This window comes from Brachyistius frenatus, unplaced genomic scaffold, assembly GCF_029030835.1.
Source record: "Brachyistius frenatus isolate BFR_SWC_R1_liver_20210118 unplaced genomic scaffold, ASM2903083v1 Contig_14, whole genome shotgun sequence".
NCBI classification, from domain to species: domain Eukaryota; kingdom Metazoa; phylum Chordata; class Actinopteri; family Embiotocidae; genus Brachyistius; species Brachyistius frenatus.
Window position 1 is genome coordinate 487,997 of NW_027210613.1, and position 16,891 is coordinate 504,887.

At 38.8% G+C, this 16,891-nt stretch overlaps 1 protein-coding gene across 1 annotated transcript; it reads right to left on the reverse strand.

Moving 5' to 3' along the window:
• Positions 1 to 2,004: 2,004 nt before the first annotated feature.
• On the reverse strand, positions 2,005 to 14,406 carry LOC138617785 (galanin receptor type 1-like). The gene is made up of 3 exons (XM_069693055.1): positions 13,403 to 14,406; positions 13,247 to 13,312; positions 2,005 to 6,551 (listed from the first exon to the last, which is right to left on the reverse strand). Exons 1-3 carry the CDS (start codon positions 14,066 to 14,068, stop codon positions 6,231 to 6,233), a joined length of 1,053 nt encoding a protein of 350 aa, XP_069549156.1. The 5' UTR covers positions 14,069 to 14,406; the 3' UTR covers positions 2,005 to 6,230.
• Positions 14,407 to 16,891: the final 2,485 nt, after the last annotated feature.

A 16,891-nucleotide genomic window follows, 5' to 3' on the forward strand; every position in this document is an offset into this window, starting at 1 on the left:
GCAGTTTGGTTCAGTGTTCCAAACTTGTTTGCAAAGAATTCATAATGATCGTGCTTAATAAATCCTGATGTATTCACCTTATGCTTTAATTCATGTGTTATTCATGCAAGAGATCATGAGTGAAAGACTTGGAACTCATGTTACTTCCTGATCATTCATTAGGTATGAATGCATAAAGTAATGCTTAATTCATGCATTAATTCATGTCCCACATTCATAGTGTTACCAATTCGAAAATATTGGAAGCTAGTTTTTTGCCACTGCCAAAACTAATTTGATGGATTAACTTTGGTGCTGCCAGCAACAGGTGCAAGGTGTTTTCAATTAAGTTCCCTTATTATTCTAAATTAAGAAAAACACTTATCTCAATTGAATTTGATTTTACATGCGCTGTACTCGACTGCTGTACTGTGCACTAACCATTTCTTAACTAATCATGCATCCGTCATAATTACAGGAGCACAAACACTGACAACACAACTTTCACCTGCTTTGTAAAGAGGCTCCATAATTTTATTTTCAAGCCACTGAACACAGCACACACCGAGTTCCTGTTCATCACGAGCAGGTAGGGCCTCAAACAAAAAAGGTGCAGAAGCTTTCAAGATCAAATTCTCTGCACATAAATTCACGATAATGTTTTTTGGTAAACACAGCTTGCCTGTGACATGCCTTTCATTTAATAGACAGCTTAAGCTCATTAAATTCTAACTATAGAAGCTGATAAAAGTCTGCAGGTCGTTAGAAATATGAAAGTGTCAGAGAATTAATGTCAGCTTACTCCCACTGTAATGAGACATTACGGAGGTAAAACGAAGAAGGTGCACACTTTTCTGCAGGTGACCTTTTTAATTTTGAATCCCCGGTCTACACCACTGCTCAGCGAAGCCCCTCCAATCTCCCTCCGTCAACATCAATTAAATAGCAGTCAATTCAGAGGAAATGAGGCTGCGACTCTCTCTGTACTTGGGTGGACAAAGGTGGAGGGGCTTCGATGGCAGGAATAAAATCACTTTGACGTCAACAAGTAGTCCTTCTGTTGTTGCAGCCACCTGAATAACCCTCTTTCAAGCAGGCCCACTTGAATGGCTAACATGATTCATAAATGGTGCTGACGTCTGTTTCATTTTTTCTTGCATACAGAATTAATGATAGGTATGCAGCTAAACCAACCTTCTGTGGCTCTTTGCTTTCACTGTGGTGCACCGCTCAAACAGGGTTCACTTCACTCTATTTGAGGAATAACGGACAGCAGTCACAGAAAGGGCTATCGTGGGAGTAATCCACCACCTCACACTCTGTGATTCTGGCCAAGTTCAGGAGGCATCCACAAACCCTGTCATCATCACTCACATGTCTGCAAACTTCAGGCATAAAACTGCAAAGACACAAATCAAAATTAATCCTCCCCTTACAGAGACGTGAAACCTAGTCACAGTGAAGGAGGTGAGGGATTTTTGGGTCTGAGGCTGAAGAAAACCTCCTTTTATACAAGTGAAAGCCTCCTTGAGACATGAGATTTTTATTAGTGGGAAAACATTGAGGAATTTCAGAAAATGGCAGCATGTATTGTTTAAGAATGAAAATATTTCTCCATAGAAATGTCATAGAGTTTAATGTAATCGTATATAAGTAGCACTGCAGAGGACACAATCAAAAGCCTGGATATATTTTCAAATACCACTCCAGAAAATTAAAAAGAAAACAATCTTGTTTTTCCTAATTCTGGTCTTTTTATATTTTTTTTTTTTTTTTTTATCATAGCTGAATTAATACAGGCAACACAGTTAAAAAAAACAAAACACAGCAGGTTACACAAAGTACTAAAAGCCTGTACAAACAAGAGTATGAAAGTGAATAAATAAATCAAAATGTGAATCCCCTATTAAACCTACACTAAGAGTTAGCACCTTTGATGCAAGTCCTTACTCAGTTGAATGTGTAATATGGGTTTGTGATCACAGATTAAAAATTAAAAAAAATAAAAAAACTTTTTTTTTTTTTTTGTATGAAGTTGTTACAGTTTGGGAAAATAACATCAAAAATCAATATTTCCAGAATACACTTCAGATGGCAGCCTGCAAATTACAGTGAAAATATTTTATACATGCAGTGTGCTATGAAACACTAAATGACAGCAGCAGAAGGACAGGGAATAAGGGAATAACACATTAGATGCAACCTACAGATACATGTATAAAAACACATTGTAATTACTTATATAATTACACAGTTCATATTACATAGTGTGCATGACGGACCAACAAGCAGCGCCTATTAGTCCTGTAAAATGCCGTATAGTATTACTGAACGCTGTGAGATTTGTTTTAACGTTGAGCTGGAACATGTATTGTGTTCCACTTCGTAAAGACTTCACTGTACTGTGTAATTGTAATCAAATCATTAAGGTTATATATTACAGCCGGCATACACAATATTTACATAAAAGGTGGGAAAAAAATGGCTTCATTTTACAGCCCGAATAGCCTGCAGCTATAGTTACAGTAAAAAAAGGAGGGTGAACAAGACACTGTTTTGTTTTTTCATCACCCCAATAGTTGGTACTCATGAACTCATGAAATGATAAGTAGTAATTGTTGATGATGTGATGATCAGTTTTCACTGTCATGTGGTTCCAAAACTACATTAGTGTTCTTCTTATATCATCATATATCACGAAAGAGTGAGGTTGAACTTCTGTTTGCCAGGAATAAAAAATCGTGCATTAAAAATGATAATAACTCTTAAATTTTGTAAAGTCATATTTTGTTCATATATCATACTCTTAAACCAAATACCCAATATTGTGACTGTTTTCCACATTATTCTTGTTACTCAGTAATATATGAATCTATGCTGCAACAACAAATACAGAGTAATAGTTGCTACCCATTATTCCCTATCCTCTAACCTCCATTTCATATGTAGATTTGTCAAAGTACAGAGTAAATATTATCCTGATATCCCAAGTATATATGACTTAATTACACTGTAATTCATGGGCTGTAATCTTAAGTGTCACCAAATCAAATAAGACTGTTTGCTTGGAAAATAGTTTGTTCTTGAGCTCTCTATTTGAGCATTTTGAAGAAAAAAAAACACTTATTTATGTTCCACTTCAGCAAAAGATATTCCCTTACTTCACACTGACGCAAGTCTCCACCGTAATCTCAGCCAGTAAATAGTGAGGCACGTTACACCTCCAGGATTAGGTTTCCATGCACATGTCCCATTTAAAAAAAACTCCATCAGTCCTGTGTGGGCATGAGTGAGCTTCAGCGTCTGTACAGTCAGCATTATAGTAAGCAAAGTCATCAAATGCACCTTGTCTGTTCTGTGGGAAAAAAATCTTTGACTCTCTCAGATCTGAGATCCTCGTTGACAAGAGGATAAGAGTCTCATGATTACACTGATTAGGTCCTCATCTTAGACTGAAGTCGGTGTTATTCAGTCCTATCAGCAGCGGCAGCAAAGAAAAAAGAAACATCTCCTGCAGACTGACACACAGTTGCATAAACTCAGGCTGAAAATCTATGTTGAGCTTATTGTGGGTTCATTTTATGTTAAAATTTGAAGATCGGATGCAACAAATTCCTGTCAACTTCCGAGGATGTACAAAATATGCTGTGCGATAGGGACGGTCCAGGTTAAAGGTCACACATTTAATTTGAATGATCTTGTTAGACTGAGGTAAAAGCTGCTGTGTGGACACTTTGCACTTCACATACATGGCATACAACATCTGAGTTTTTCATTTCAACAGGATTTCCTTTTAGATTGTTTGCTGGTTACAAACATGGCAACAGAGAGGCTGCAAAACAAGCACTGAGCTTATAGGAACACATACAACAATTTATAGTAGCTCAGTCATACAGCACAATCCAAAAACACTTTAACATAGCATCACAGCCAAATATAGAGTCAAAGTCAGTTTCAGTGTTCATAATATGTACAACCAAATATATCTAAAATACAGTCTTTAATCATACTGAGTGCAATGACAATGATTTTTTTTTTTTTCTTATCTACAGTGATAACCTTTCATCACAAGTGATATGCAGGGAAAAGGGAATTGATACATTTTCTCTCATAATGGAGCATAGATCCGATGTACCTTTTCACCACTCACATGTTGCACCGTACATTTTTAAAAGAAATACACAAGACGTAGTTGAACAACCCCCAGCCAGCAGTTTCCTCACTGAGAGGTGCTGCAGGCTTGTTTGCAGCCCATCAGCAGCTAGTGTAGCTCTGGTGGCTGCACGTTGCACACCAGGGGTCGGTTTCACAAAGATATTTGGCTCTTTTTTACTGATATAAGCGCACGGTCTCAAGCACATAATCTGAGATAATCTGAGCGCAAAGTAAGGCGCAAGGGGTTGTGTTTACTCTCTGAGTTAATCACGGGTATGTTTTGGCGCCAAGATAAACCTGTGTCATGTCTAATTCCCTTTAAGAGCCAGGTGTGCCTGCATCTTGGCAGATTTCCGTTATAATGGCAGATTTGCCAAATCAAAGAAAAGAACACCGCTCTGCAGAGGAACAAGATTTGCTCCCCCACTGATTGAGCAGAATGATGTTTGCAAGACGAATTTTTGAGTTATCTTTTTATTTTCAAATCTTTTTTATGTTTCTGCTCTGCTGTGTATAATAAGTAGGCGTTGTGCAGCCACCTATGTAAGCATATATTACTCAGTAATGCACTCTAAAAAAAACAAAGAACAATACCGTACCACTGATTTAAGACTAGGTTTTTGTTGGTCCATCACACAATTCCTTTCCGCTGCCTTAAAATACCAATGTGCCAACAATGTGCCTGACTAGACCTCATTTTAAGACCAACACGCCCGTGGTCATTCAGATGGACGCCAGTAAATTTGCTATTTAAACAAAATGACAACTGCGCTAGACTCAAACTAGCAAGGACAGTTGTGTTGCACTCGGCGCCACTTTGCACCATATTTAAACTAGATCCTATTGTCTGTAGTATTCAGACAGTTCTACTTTGCTCGAAGATTATTTTAACAAACATAAAAACTGGCTTTTTCATGTTAGAAATTAGCCACTTCTTATTCAAGCTAAGTGAACTAGAAGCTATGTTTCCATGGTGGCAATTAGTGACAAAAAAAACATGACTGTTTGATGTAGTTGATCAATCAGTTGTGGTTTTTTTTAATCTTATAAATAGTGTTAATTTACCCAGAATTCCTTGCATATTAGTAGAATTTACCATAGTCAAAAAGTTGACAGTTTTACGAAACTAATGAATGTAGAATATCTAAAATCTCACTGATGAATTAGTAGTAATAATGAAAGTAATAATGTTACCAAGCTAAAATAAATGTAATTTCCAACATGTAAATGAGGCTTTTCTCTGTTTTACTTCTTGGCAGGTGAATTGTTTGAATTGAACAATTTTAGAGTTAATGGATGCTGCATTTCTTCTCTTTTTCACAGCGTCTAGCTGCCTCTTGGTCCTGATTCATGTTGGACAAGCTAACACCTCCTCCTGAACCAGTTTCTCCACTGAAGTGAAGCATCAGGAAATTGACATGGACCCACCATCTACCTCCTGGTAAGACAGCTAACTAGCCAATGGAGCATACTGGGATCAGTATGAATTTGAAATTCCAATCTTTTGCTGGTTCCTAAAAAAAACACATCACAAGTCTGTAAAATGTTACTACTCCATTCTTCAGACATCAAAAGCAGTCAAACAACAGTTTAGCAGCAGAAGGTGAGTGTGTTGATGCAGTTTAATGCAACTCTTTCTTAAAAAAGCTCACTAATTGAGATTATTACTACTTTTATTACTAAAAAGTTGTTAATTTAAATGTACTCTCTTGTAAATAGGCCATGGTGATATATATATATATATATATATATATATATGTATATATAATGTCTACAATCAAAATAAGTTTCACTTTCAGGGAGGATCATTTTCCTGAGTTTCAGACTCTACAGGTTTTCATTAGGAAAGAAGAGATGCAGGAAAAGACAGGGATCAAAGGGAGAGTAATCATGTTCTTTAGCCGGCGTGGCTTCATCCCTCTAGCCCAGGTAAAATGAACAGCGCTTTTGTGGAATAATACAACCGTAGTAATATCCAAGAAACCATACTTACTGCAATCCAAGACACACAACCACTCTTGTCTGAAGACTGGCTAACAGTGTGTTCCAGTGTGACCGCTGGAATAAATCATTTTCATATCACCAGCCACAGTCAGTCAGACACTGGTGCAGTTAGTCGAAGGCGGCGTGTCTGCTTTGCTGCGGGTCTCCTTGATGTCATTGAGCGGGGAGTCACTGGTGCCGATCTGACATTTAAACACCTGCTTGTAAGCCTTCCTGAAGTTCTCGGACAGGAAGGCGTAGATGACCGGGTTGACGGATGAGTTGCTGTACGCCAGGCAGTGGGCGGCCACCCGTAACACGAATGAGGCCTGGTTCAGGGGAAAGGTACCAAACTCCACCCAGAGGTGAACGATGTGATGAGGGAGCCAAGACAGGCAGAACACCACCACCACCACCAGCACCGTCTGAGCAGTCTGAAATCCACAAAGGAGAAACAGAAAGCAGAAAGGAGTAGGAGAGAGATTTCATCATTGACCTCAGTGACAACATGCTGTGTTCAGGACAACGTCTTATTTGGGCTAAGGGAATTCAAAGATTTTGAGAGCTATGGTACCATGGAGAATTTATTTCCTTTAACATTTTACTGCTGCTCTGCTGTTATTGTTATTCTATCTTGTATATAATATACCGCACTTCTGACATATACCATCTAAAGACTACAAATTTCTCGCGGCATTGTCATTTCGGAGAACCCAGGTGCCATCGCGTTACAGTTAAGGTTGTTAGGCCTGGATGTTTTCCCTCGGATGCCTCTGAATGTCACAGTGTACTTTGGTGTTGACAGTCTGACCCTGTGGGACCAATTCACGATGCACAATCCCGCAAATGTTAAACAAAACCCACCTGTCTGTGTGCCTGAGGTGCAGTGTTAACCCTGCCAGGTGAACATGGCGTATCATAAGTCTACCACAGCTGTGCAGAGTCATTTGTGGGCAAACTGCTGAGCAGACGATCCATGCCACAGACCAACAATCAATGTTAGCTTTGTCACCAGACGAAGTTTGATGTTAGACCGGCAGAGCAAACAACAGGCCTGGTATGACAGTGAAGTGCCCATCTCTAATTAACAGTGACCTGCTGCAACTGAAAACGAGGTTTGTAATAGCAGAGCAACAGGCTGTAAAGCAAAAACAGTGACCTATAATGACATATAAGTGCTCTTTACAACGGAGGGAAAAAACTGACTTGGTAATACTTCTTTATAGGTTTCTTACTACAAGTGTCCCCTTTCACAGTATACATAGTCATCTGACCCATTGTTAATATAAGACATTGTTTAAGGCAGCTTTAAATTAATGATATTAGATCAATTGATACAGCAGGCTCATTCGCGTGCATCTCCTATCAAGCCTCATAAAAACGTAATTGTATTACATTAAACTGACCATCAAAGCATAAATCACATAATTGACATTTCGCTAAAGAGATCCAGCTGGAGTCCACGAAATGTTTAGATGACCCTCATGTCAGCATCAGCCATTATACAAATGCTTGTCATTTATTCACTTGCAGAGGAGACAAGGTTGTTGATGAAAATAAAATAATGGAGAAGTTTGTCTAATCACGTCTCATTCAAATCACATAAGGTATGTGTACACTGCCATAGCTACACAGAGCTACATATTACAGTCTGTAGGTCTGTGTCGAAGTTTCTCATCCGAAAGGCTTATGGGGTCACGGATTTATCAGTGACATGTACGTAACAGAAAACAACTGTCTAATGCAATGAATGGTAAATAAGATGAAATTGGTGCGGGCAGTGGCTGAAGACAGCAGAGTTCACAGCATTTATTGAGCTGCTATAAACATAAACAGCAGATCACATGTTCTGAATTGAAATTGGATCCCATTTACGTTTATAAGCACACATACGTGTGGGTTCATCCGACAACTAATGAGGGATTGATGACGACTTTATGTTCCGACAATATGTCTCTGTCTGTCCCTGGCCTACCACACAAAACCTTAACCTCAGTGTGGTGGTATGGCTTCTCTCTGGTCACTCTCCTCGCCCATACGGTAGCCAACTCTCCACCCTCGTCCAGAGCAGGGCAGGGAGGAAATTGGCGGAATAAGCTGTCTGCTTGGAGTATTCTAATATTTATATTAAGACAAATGTAACGAGTAATGAGCAAACTTCAATTTCTATAATTGTAAATCTTGTAAGACCTCAGGATTCTCACCAAAAGTTACATTTCCGTGGCTTTTAGGAGTCATAATTGTATGAACCATAACAGCCTGAATACCAGACCCAAATTAACTGCATAAATAGAAAGGGTCTGGCCATATTCTATTTGGGATCGTTTTCAGTCGTTATATCCTAATGGGTTCGGACCCTGGGGTAATTTTGAATACTTGCCCAGAAACTCTACTCCAAATAATATTGGTTTGTGAAAGCTCACACATTCATGTTAACAAATTAAGATGGTAATATGTCGGGGTTGTGTCTGCAACTTCTTTCCCTGTGGCCAAGGTGGCCAAATACATTAGTACAGGTATTAAATAGCTCAAAAACTAGGTTTTAAAAAAAAGACACAACTACACAAATAGTGAACTTTTCAGCCCAGATCATCATGAACTAACTAAAGCACTATGACAACACTGATAACATGTCTGGTTGAATGTTTGTGCAGTTTGAAATAATGTCTTTTTATCATCATTTCAGTTTAAGCTCTTACGACAGCAGTATTGATCAATTTTAAAATAAATGTTAACACAACTGAATCCTATCAATCACATGCAGGACTACATACAAATTTAAATATAAAGTTTATATTGGCCTGAGATATCAACACCAGGGAGACGTTCACAGTTTTAGTGCAGTCGTATGTTAATAACAGTGCTTTGTTTGTATAATCTCCATATCACATTTATATCTTTAACTCAACCAAATGAGAGCCATTTGTTAGGCTAACATAAACAGCAGCATCACCACAGGAAGAGAAAACTAATAAAAACAAACATTTTCTTCAGCCTTCTGTCAAAAGATTCTCGCGTGAAAAATGATTTAAATTGATTAAAAACCTATTAACTTTACAATAATCCATCTTCTTATTGTTTAACATCTCAGACTGTCGGTCAGCAATATATTCAAAGTGATCAATGTCTAGATATGACGGTGATATGGCTAGATATCAGACCATGAGACAGACATTTCTTCTTCGAGGACAAACAACAAAAATGGTTATTGTGTTTTTGTCATTTGTTCTGAAATTTCTGCTATTAACATAGCTTCCTGATGACATTGAAATTTGACATTTAAAGATGCAAAGATGCTTGTTTAGGAGTGAAAATATTGCTTTAAATTTACATTTTTCCCATGTCCTTCCAAATGCTAATTTAATGTTGCTTCATGTTAGTCTAGGACCCAATAAGAAATGACTGTGTTATGCAGGGTGTCAGGTAAGGCCTTCAGTTAAAGTAACACTCCATTTCAGATTGTAATGGTCTATGAACCATGAGCTGCGTCTGTGATGCCTGACTGATTCAAACTCCTAAACCTACCACTGATTACTGATTATTTACTTTTTAGCCTCAGGTTCAACAATGAGAATACACTAAAACATGATTCTTTTGCCAAGTGAAATGAACTCCAAAGCTCTTGTTCTCGTTAGGGATATTACCAGCTTACTTAAGGCATCATTTAAAAAAAAAAAAAAAAAAAAAAAAAAAGACAAAACCAACACGAACATGAAAGAAAAACAGCAGAGGGAAGTTTGTCACAACTTTGCACAAACACCTTTCTGACAGATTTAAGAGGATTTACTAGGTTTAGTTCGATTTGGCTGTTCATAGAATCTGGCTTTTCAAGGTTGTGTTTTCTCCCGATGGGTGCTTGAAAGTGATAAGGTTGTCCAGATGCATGTCACAACAGCAGTGAGAATAACCTAGTTCTTCCCAGCTGACACTGATATTATATGTACTGCCTGGCAGCAGCAGTAAACTACTAAGACCCTATGAACAACAAATATTTCCACCAAGGACACTGTGTGCCCGGCTGCAATTTATTTATTTGTCTCATTTCATTTTCATCCTCTATGGAATGAACCATTGCTTGTATGACATTTCCAATAATGTTTTTAGACAGATAAAAGAAGATGACACCAACCTCATAAGTATGTGTTAGTCAGTGCTGTCATGAGTTTTCCAGGGGGTAATTTAGTTTAGGTTTAAAGGAATAGTTCTATTTTTGGAAAAATGTTTCCTTCTGTCTTGCAGAAATGGTTGATATGAATTAGTAGGCTACAAACACTAGAAACTCAGGGGGAACAGGGAACAGCAACTCTAAAGCTCATTAACATGCTGTACATTTTATTTGTGTAAATTATACAACAAAATTGAAGCAATTATGAGTTTATGTTGGGTTATTTATGGGATTATTTCTTGCCAGGCAACAAGTTGGAAACACCAGGCAGTCACTGCCCCTTGCCAAGAAAAAGGTACCACAACATTCACATTCACAGTATGTAATCCCGACCATAATTACAAACAATTATAAACAGTTGGGAAAACCTTCACTTCAACGTCTGAGTTGTAATTCAGAGTCAGAGATGATGGGAGTTTCTGCTAAAATATCTCCCACTTTGTGAAAAGAAAGACACCATCAAGTATCAAACAAAGTGTCAAAATGGATGCAAAGCCACATTAGCGTTTTAAAGTTACATTAAACCAAAAACCTTAGTGTTTAGACTAATATAACAACATTAAACCACGGCTTGTTTCAGTTTGTTTGTTTTTTACAAATTATTAGTACTGCAGATAAGAGGCAAAAAAAGCTGACAGGTAGCCTATATTTCATTAACTTTGGACAGAGACCAGCTAGCTGCTTTCAAAGGTAATGCCAAGCTAAGCCAACCACGTCTTGGCTGTGGACATGAGATAGGTATCGATCTTCTTGTCTCATATCTCAGGATGAACGCGCTTCACGTTAACTCCCAAAAAGTCAAACTGCAGTTGAGGTTATTCACATTAAATCACCTTAGTCACGGTGACTGTGTTGGTGTTAGCCAGGCTTTCATGGGCATGTTTCGGTCGCACTGTGCCGCGAGGTTTGGACAGTGATGGTGTGTGGAGTTTACCACAGGACACAAGAAGTGCAACTTTTGACTAATTAGAGCGAAGACAAGGCAGCCAGGGAGTCGAGTCGTCACAAGACCTGTGACAGAAGAGGCGTCATGCCAAAGTTTGTTTACTCTTGTGAAACATGTTTTGCCTGGCAGCACGTTCACCTTCATTTCACTCCATGGAAATAAGTGCGACATGTCTCCTGTGGGGAGCTTTTGGTCCAGTTTATTTCTCACCCTAAAAGTTTGAAAGTAGTGTCAACAGATTCTGTGGCTGATTTCTTATTACTGCGATGAAACTCGATTTAAACTTTGTTTGGCTGTATGAAGGCATACAGCTCATATCCTTAAAGCCCACCTGCATAAATTAATATTACATAATACAAAGACCTGGTCTATCTGCTGCATGTGCATTATTCATTTTCCATTGATATAACAGAGAAAGCCGTGCTACACTGTAAAATATGTTTTATTATGATTAAATACTTCACCACCCAATCCGGCTGTTATTACTCTATTGAACAGGTAGTTAGCATCACACATCTATTCCAAATATATGGGCAAGTAAGCCAACTAAACCCACTGGTAAAACTCGGCCAGATGGTTACAGTAACTTAACGTAGTTGCGACCTCTAGTGGCCGTAGTAACTACTAGGGAGCGAAGGAGGTTAGTGGTGGTTGGACGGACTTTGACACCAAGACACCGTTATTTGTGTCCCGTGTAAAAACAAAAATAAATGTTGACTTATTTTAAGTTATGTACGTAAAGTAGCTTGCGTAATGCTTTTAGGTCGCGTACCATACGTAACGGAACGTTATTTAAGTGTCACGAGAGACGTAAGTTGTATGAAAAAAATAGGCTACTTAATTTAACCAAAAACCATGATCTTTCTGTAAATACTAACCAAAGTGCAACCTGACCAACTGTGTCCTCTGACATTATAGTTAAACAGTAGCTACCCCACATAATTAATGTAACACAGTTTGGATGTGATGCTCTGTTTGCCAACCATATATATCACAAAGCTGTGGGTGTAACCTTCTCTATTTGTGCTCCACGTGATGATCACAGTAAATCATCAGACTATCTGAAGCTTCTGTTTTACCTGCCACGGACGTGTTTAACCTCTTGCAATAAAGCATGTTTGTAGAGACGTGAAAATCAAAGTACATGTATATTCTCATAAACCCCTCCTGACTGACCAGCAGTCTGTACCCCTGGCTCCATGCACTTGGCAGTTAGCAGATTGTGCCGCTACACTAACCAGCTGTAAAGAACAATGCACACATCGGCAATCAAGAAGGCGACGGCAGATAACTGTCTCTCCGTGAAGATAAATGACCTCCGACCAAAAAAGATGGTTGGATTGGACATTGCCTTTTGGCCTCTTCGCTCACATGTGATAGTTAACAGTAAAGCATTGGGGCATCAATATGCATTATTTCAGTTCTGAAATGATTTCCATCAGCTGCCTGCTAAAATGGGGATAAAGGTACAGAAAGTCCAGTACCTCATTGAATAACGTGTGTTGAACTCAGGGTCGGGAGCTGTGATATACATCTTCCTAAAGGCCAAACACACACGACCTTTGCTTTGAATTAGACCATATGTCAACAGGAGATGAGGCTGCAGCTCCGTGAACCATGAAATACTCTGATCCAGATAAATGGATGGTGTCTCAACATGTGTGCCCTTTCTTAAAATGTATGTCCAAGGCGACATCCTATTTCTTCATCATCATCATTATTAGTGACATAGTAATCATCATCATGACATATAATGATGTAATGCTGAATTTAAGGGCTCAGGGGTCACATTTAAGTGGAAACACTCTATTTAAAGTGAAAGATAGTTTTTTTTTTATTATTTTAAACTATAACTTGTCTGATTTTAGTCATACTTTTATTGTTGAAGTCCCATAAATTTGATGCATGAACGAACAAAATGCAGTATTCATTTTTTGTTTGTAACAGATTGTTGTAACATATAATGCATGACATAGACACTAACACCCAGGCATCCAAAAAACGGACTTAATACATACCTTTTTCTTTGATGCTTCTGACTTTTTGGACATATTTCTTAGTTTTTTGTGCAAGTGATTTAACACCTGTGAAAAAGGAAATAAAGGTCAAATATACTTTTGTTTGTTCGGTAATTACAGTAATAACCGATGGCTCATGTTTATGACTTTTCTTACCTTTGCATAACAGAACGAAATCAGCAGCAGAGGCAGCACATAACCAAAAACAAACGTGCAAACCACATAGACTTTCTTCTGGTTTTGATCTGGCCACACTTCCCAGCAGAAAGTGTGATTCTCCCCTCTGAGAAAAATGTTCTGGTAATACATGACGGGCGCAGCCATGGCCAGAGAGAGTAACCAAATCACCACCACCCCGATCAGAGCATGTTTCGCCACCCGGATCGAGGAGGACTTTCTGGAGTGCACGATAGCAATGTATCGGTCCACGGACATGGCAGACAGCGTGAAGATGCTCACCAGCATCGACACGGTGAAGAAATAGTGGATGAATTTGCAAATGAACGCGCCCAGGACCCACGTCGGCATCATGTAGATGGTGGACTGGAAAGGGATGCAGAAGAGCAGGTAGGAGAGGTCTGCAATGCTCAGGTTGAGGATGAATATGTTGGTGGTGCTCCGCGGTTTCCCTGGTTTGCTCCGTGCCAGCACGGTGATCACCATGGAGTTGCCCAGCACGCCGAGCGTAAAGATGAGCCCGAAAACTAGCAGCGTGATGAAATTATCTGTACCGATCCCGAACAAAAGTTTCTGGTCCTCTCCCTCCGCCCTGCTGATGTTCCACGGCTCCTCCAAGAGCCAACCAGACTCTGAAAAGTTCATGATTTATTCTTTCTCCTTCTGGTGAAATATTGACAAAGTGACCTACAGGAGGTCTCTGTTCCCCTGCTGCTTCATTGATACGGAGATTTCAGGACAGGAGTTTATGGTTCGGTGCGTCTCCATAGCGCTCCGGCTTGTGTTTCTGCTCTCCTCTATTTTTGACTACAAATTTGAGTAAATCCACCCGCTTCAGTTTTAAACAGTCCAGTGGTGACTACGCGTATACAAATATTCCAAAGCTATCGAGTTGTCTGTTCAGCGTTAATCACATTTGCCGCTGTGCGTCTTGGAGTCTCTCTGTCACGGTGCGCACCTGATGCCTCTGCACACCGACCGCTCTGATCCAGTCTGTAGCCTCTTTCTCTGCGTCTGGACTTTTCCCCCTCACATTAAAACAGGGGCTGCGCCGTGCCATTCACGTCAGCACCTATACCACCTCCCAACCATGAAATGCTGAGAAAGATTTTTTTTTTTTTTTTTTTTATTGGGATACGTTTTGTTCTCTACGTTTCTGAAACCATCCCTATGTAATGCGGACACCAGTCATTTTCCTAATCAGACTCAAATGACACATTAGGCCCAGGTGCAAAATTGTGATTAGGCTAATGCCTTGGCTATCAAAATTTCAATATAAAACAATCTCGTTTGGCAGTCTTGCTCAGATTGATTTATTGGACTTTCATTCTCTTTTGACAAAAAGAAGAGAAACGTTAAAATAAAAAGTTTTGTGTTTGAGTGGCATGTTTGTGCTGCCCAACTCATTTCAGCTTCTGAATGTATCTTACATAAAATCTGGAGAGATTAAGATAGCCTCAGAGCCACCTTACTTTCCCAATAAATATACCAAACACCTAGAAAATAACAAAATAACAACAATTTCCCAGAACATTGAATCGTCTCTCATCCCTTATCGCACACACCGCAAAGGATTTTGATTGTTATTAATATAGCTTTACAAAAATCTTTGAGATCCAAAAGAGGGAATCCATAAAAAGTCATATTTTCTTACAGAAATAACAAAAGATGTTGCATTTCTGAGAAACTTTGAATATTAAGATTCAAATCAAAAGTGGAAAATTCCTTTTAAAGTTCTTGACCCAAAGTCATTCTCACTGTGCTCCCTCAGGATGTGCACATTCCTCAGAAGATGTGAGGGGTGGTGCTGAAGTCCAAGTTGAGCTGTTGATGAAAATGTCATGTGTGACCTGTTGACCTACTGTTCACTATGATGGAAAACCTACTGAGCTGAGCCTAGAATACACTTATTTACTGAAAACGCAATATTGAAACAGCAATGCAACAATATTTATCTCCAGAATCCCACTGGCTGTGACCGTCATAACATGTGCTTAACTAAGCTGACCGTATGCAGTGAAACATGCCGTGTGGTCAGGCAGTGTGTACATTTATTTTTTATTATTGCTGAGTATGTGGTTGCTGCTGAATTATTTGCACCTTAAACACAGGGAAAAGAAGGTGAGGAATGCCACTCACAATTTCACGGAGCTCAAGGTCACATCTTCACATTGCTTGACTTGTCCTTTAAGCAACAATCTATGCTACAAATCCTTACAAGGGAGGAGTAGGATTCTGATCATGTTTGACATTTTTTGCTTTAAGCTATTAAAATAATTAAATGATCATCACATTTTTGATGACACAAAACACAGTTTTGTGTCTTAGAATGAAGCCATGGGGTTGATGTTTCTGCACTCGTTCACACTTGATCATAAGTGACAGAATGTGATACAGCCCACCTATTAAAAAACATGACTTGGTAATAAATCCCAAGACATTAAACAAGCATTGAACTTGATTTTTAAGTGTTTTAAAAACCTTGGGTGTTTGCTGTGGTGTTTGATTGTCAAGTAATTAAACCGTATGGATGTCATTGTGACACCTTTATTAATAAACTGAACTAGACAGAACTATAGCTTTTTTTCCCCCATCGGGTCAGATGAACTAATCCCATATGACAAATTTGCTTGCAAACATATAACAGAGCTTAAAGCATTCAGCTCAAAAACTTTTATGAACTCAATATATTGCTGTGTTATATCAATCACTAATTTAAGAAAATTTAAGATTTAAGACTTTTTCAATGTTAGAGGTAATTACTTCCATATTATCAAATGCAGCAGTTCAAAGTGCAGGGCTATATATTGCAAGATTTGTATTAAACTACTTGATAGGTTGTACATTTCAGACTTTTCAGTTGTTTAATTTACAGTGTAAATATCTTTGTGTTTTTAAGTACCAAACATCGTCTCGATGTAGTTTTACATCTCCTATCTTAAGCTTCTACCTGGACATTGACCAAGAACAGGCTGTTTGGTGTCTTTAAGGCACATTGATATCATTGACCTGCTCCTCTGATTGGCTGACTTTTCTGAGTGACGTATGTCCAGGCCAACCGCAGGTTGGTCTTGTACCTTCCTGGCTCTGCAACAAAATGGCCGCTCAATGTTTTGTTTGGCTTAAAAGGTTGGTCATGCTGCAGGCAGACATGAAATGAGTGTTTGTGACATCACAAACTTACAAGCGTCTGAACAGCTTGTCCAAACGGCACAGTTGCTAAATACAGGCACTTTGACAGTAAGCACCTAGACCTGATTTACTATCACAAAAGAAATGGAAATCTAATTCTAAGCCAATTTGACTCTACAGCAAAGCGAAGCTATTCCCTCTTCTGATGACAGACCCTCTTTATTTTCCTTTCTTTAATGCCTTCTTGTAAAATATTTCATAGCACATACAGAGTTTTGAAAAATTTATCTTGTTGATTTTTTTTTTTTTTTTTATCGTATGTCCTTGCAGACAGTG

Coding starts and splice junctions, on each gene's coding strand:
- LOC138617785 (XM_069693055.1), bottom strand. CDS start 14,068: ATGAACTTTTCAGAGTCTGGTTGGCTCTTGGAGGAGCCGTGGAACATC. Junction 13,313..13,402: donor TTTCGTTCTGTTATGCAAAG/GTAAGAAAAGTC, acceptor CCTTTTTCACAG/GTGTTAAATCACTTGCACAA. Junction 6,552..13,246: donor CAGAAGCATCAAAGAAAAAG/GTATGTATTAAG, acceptor TGTGGATTTCAG/ACTGCTCAGACGGTGCTGGT.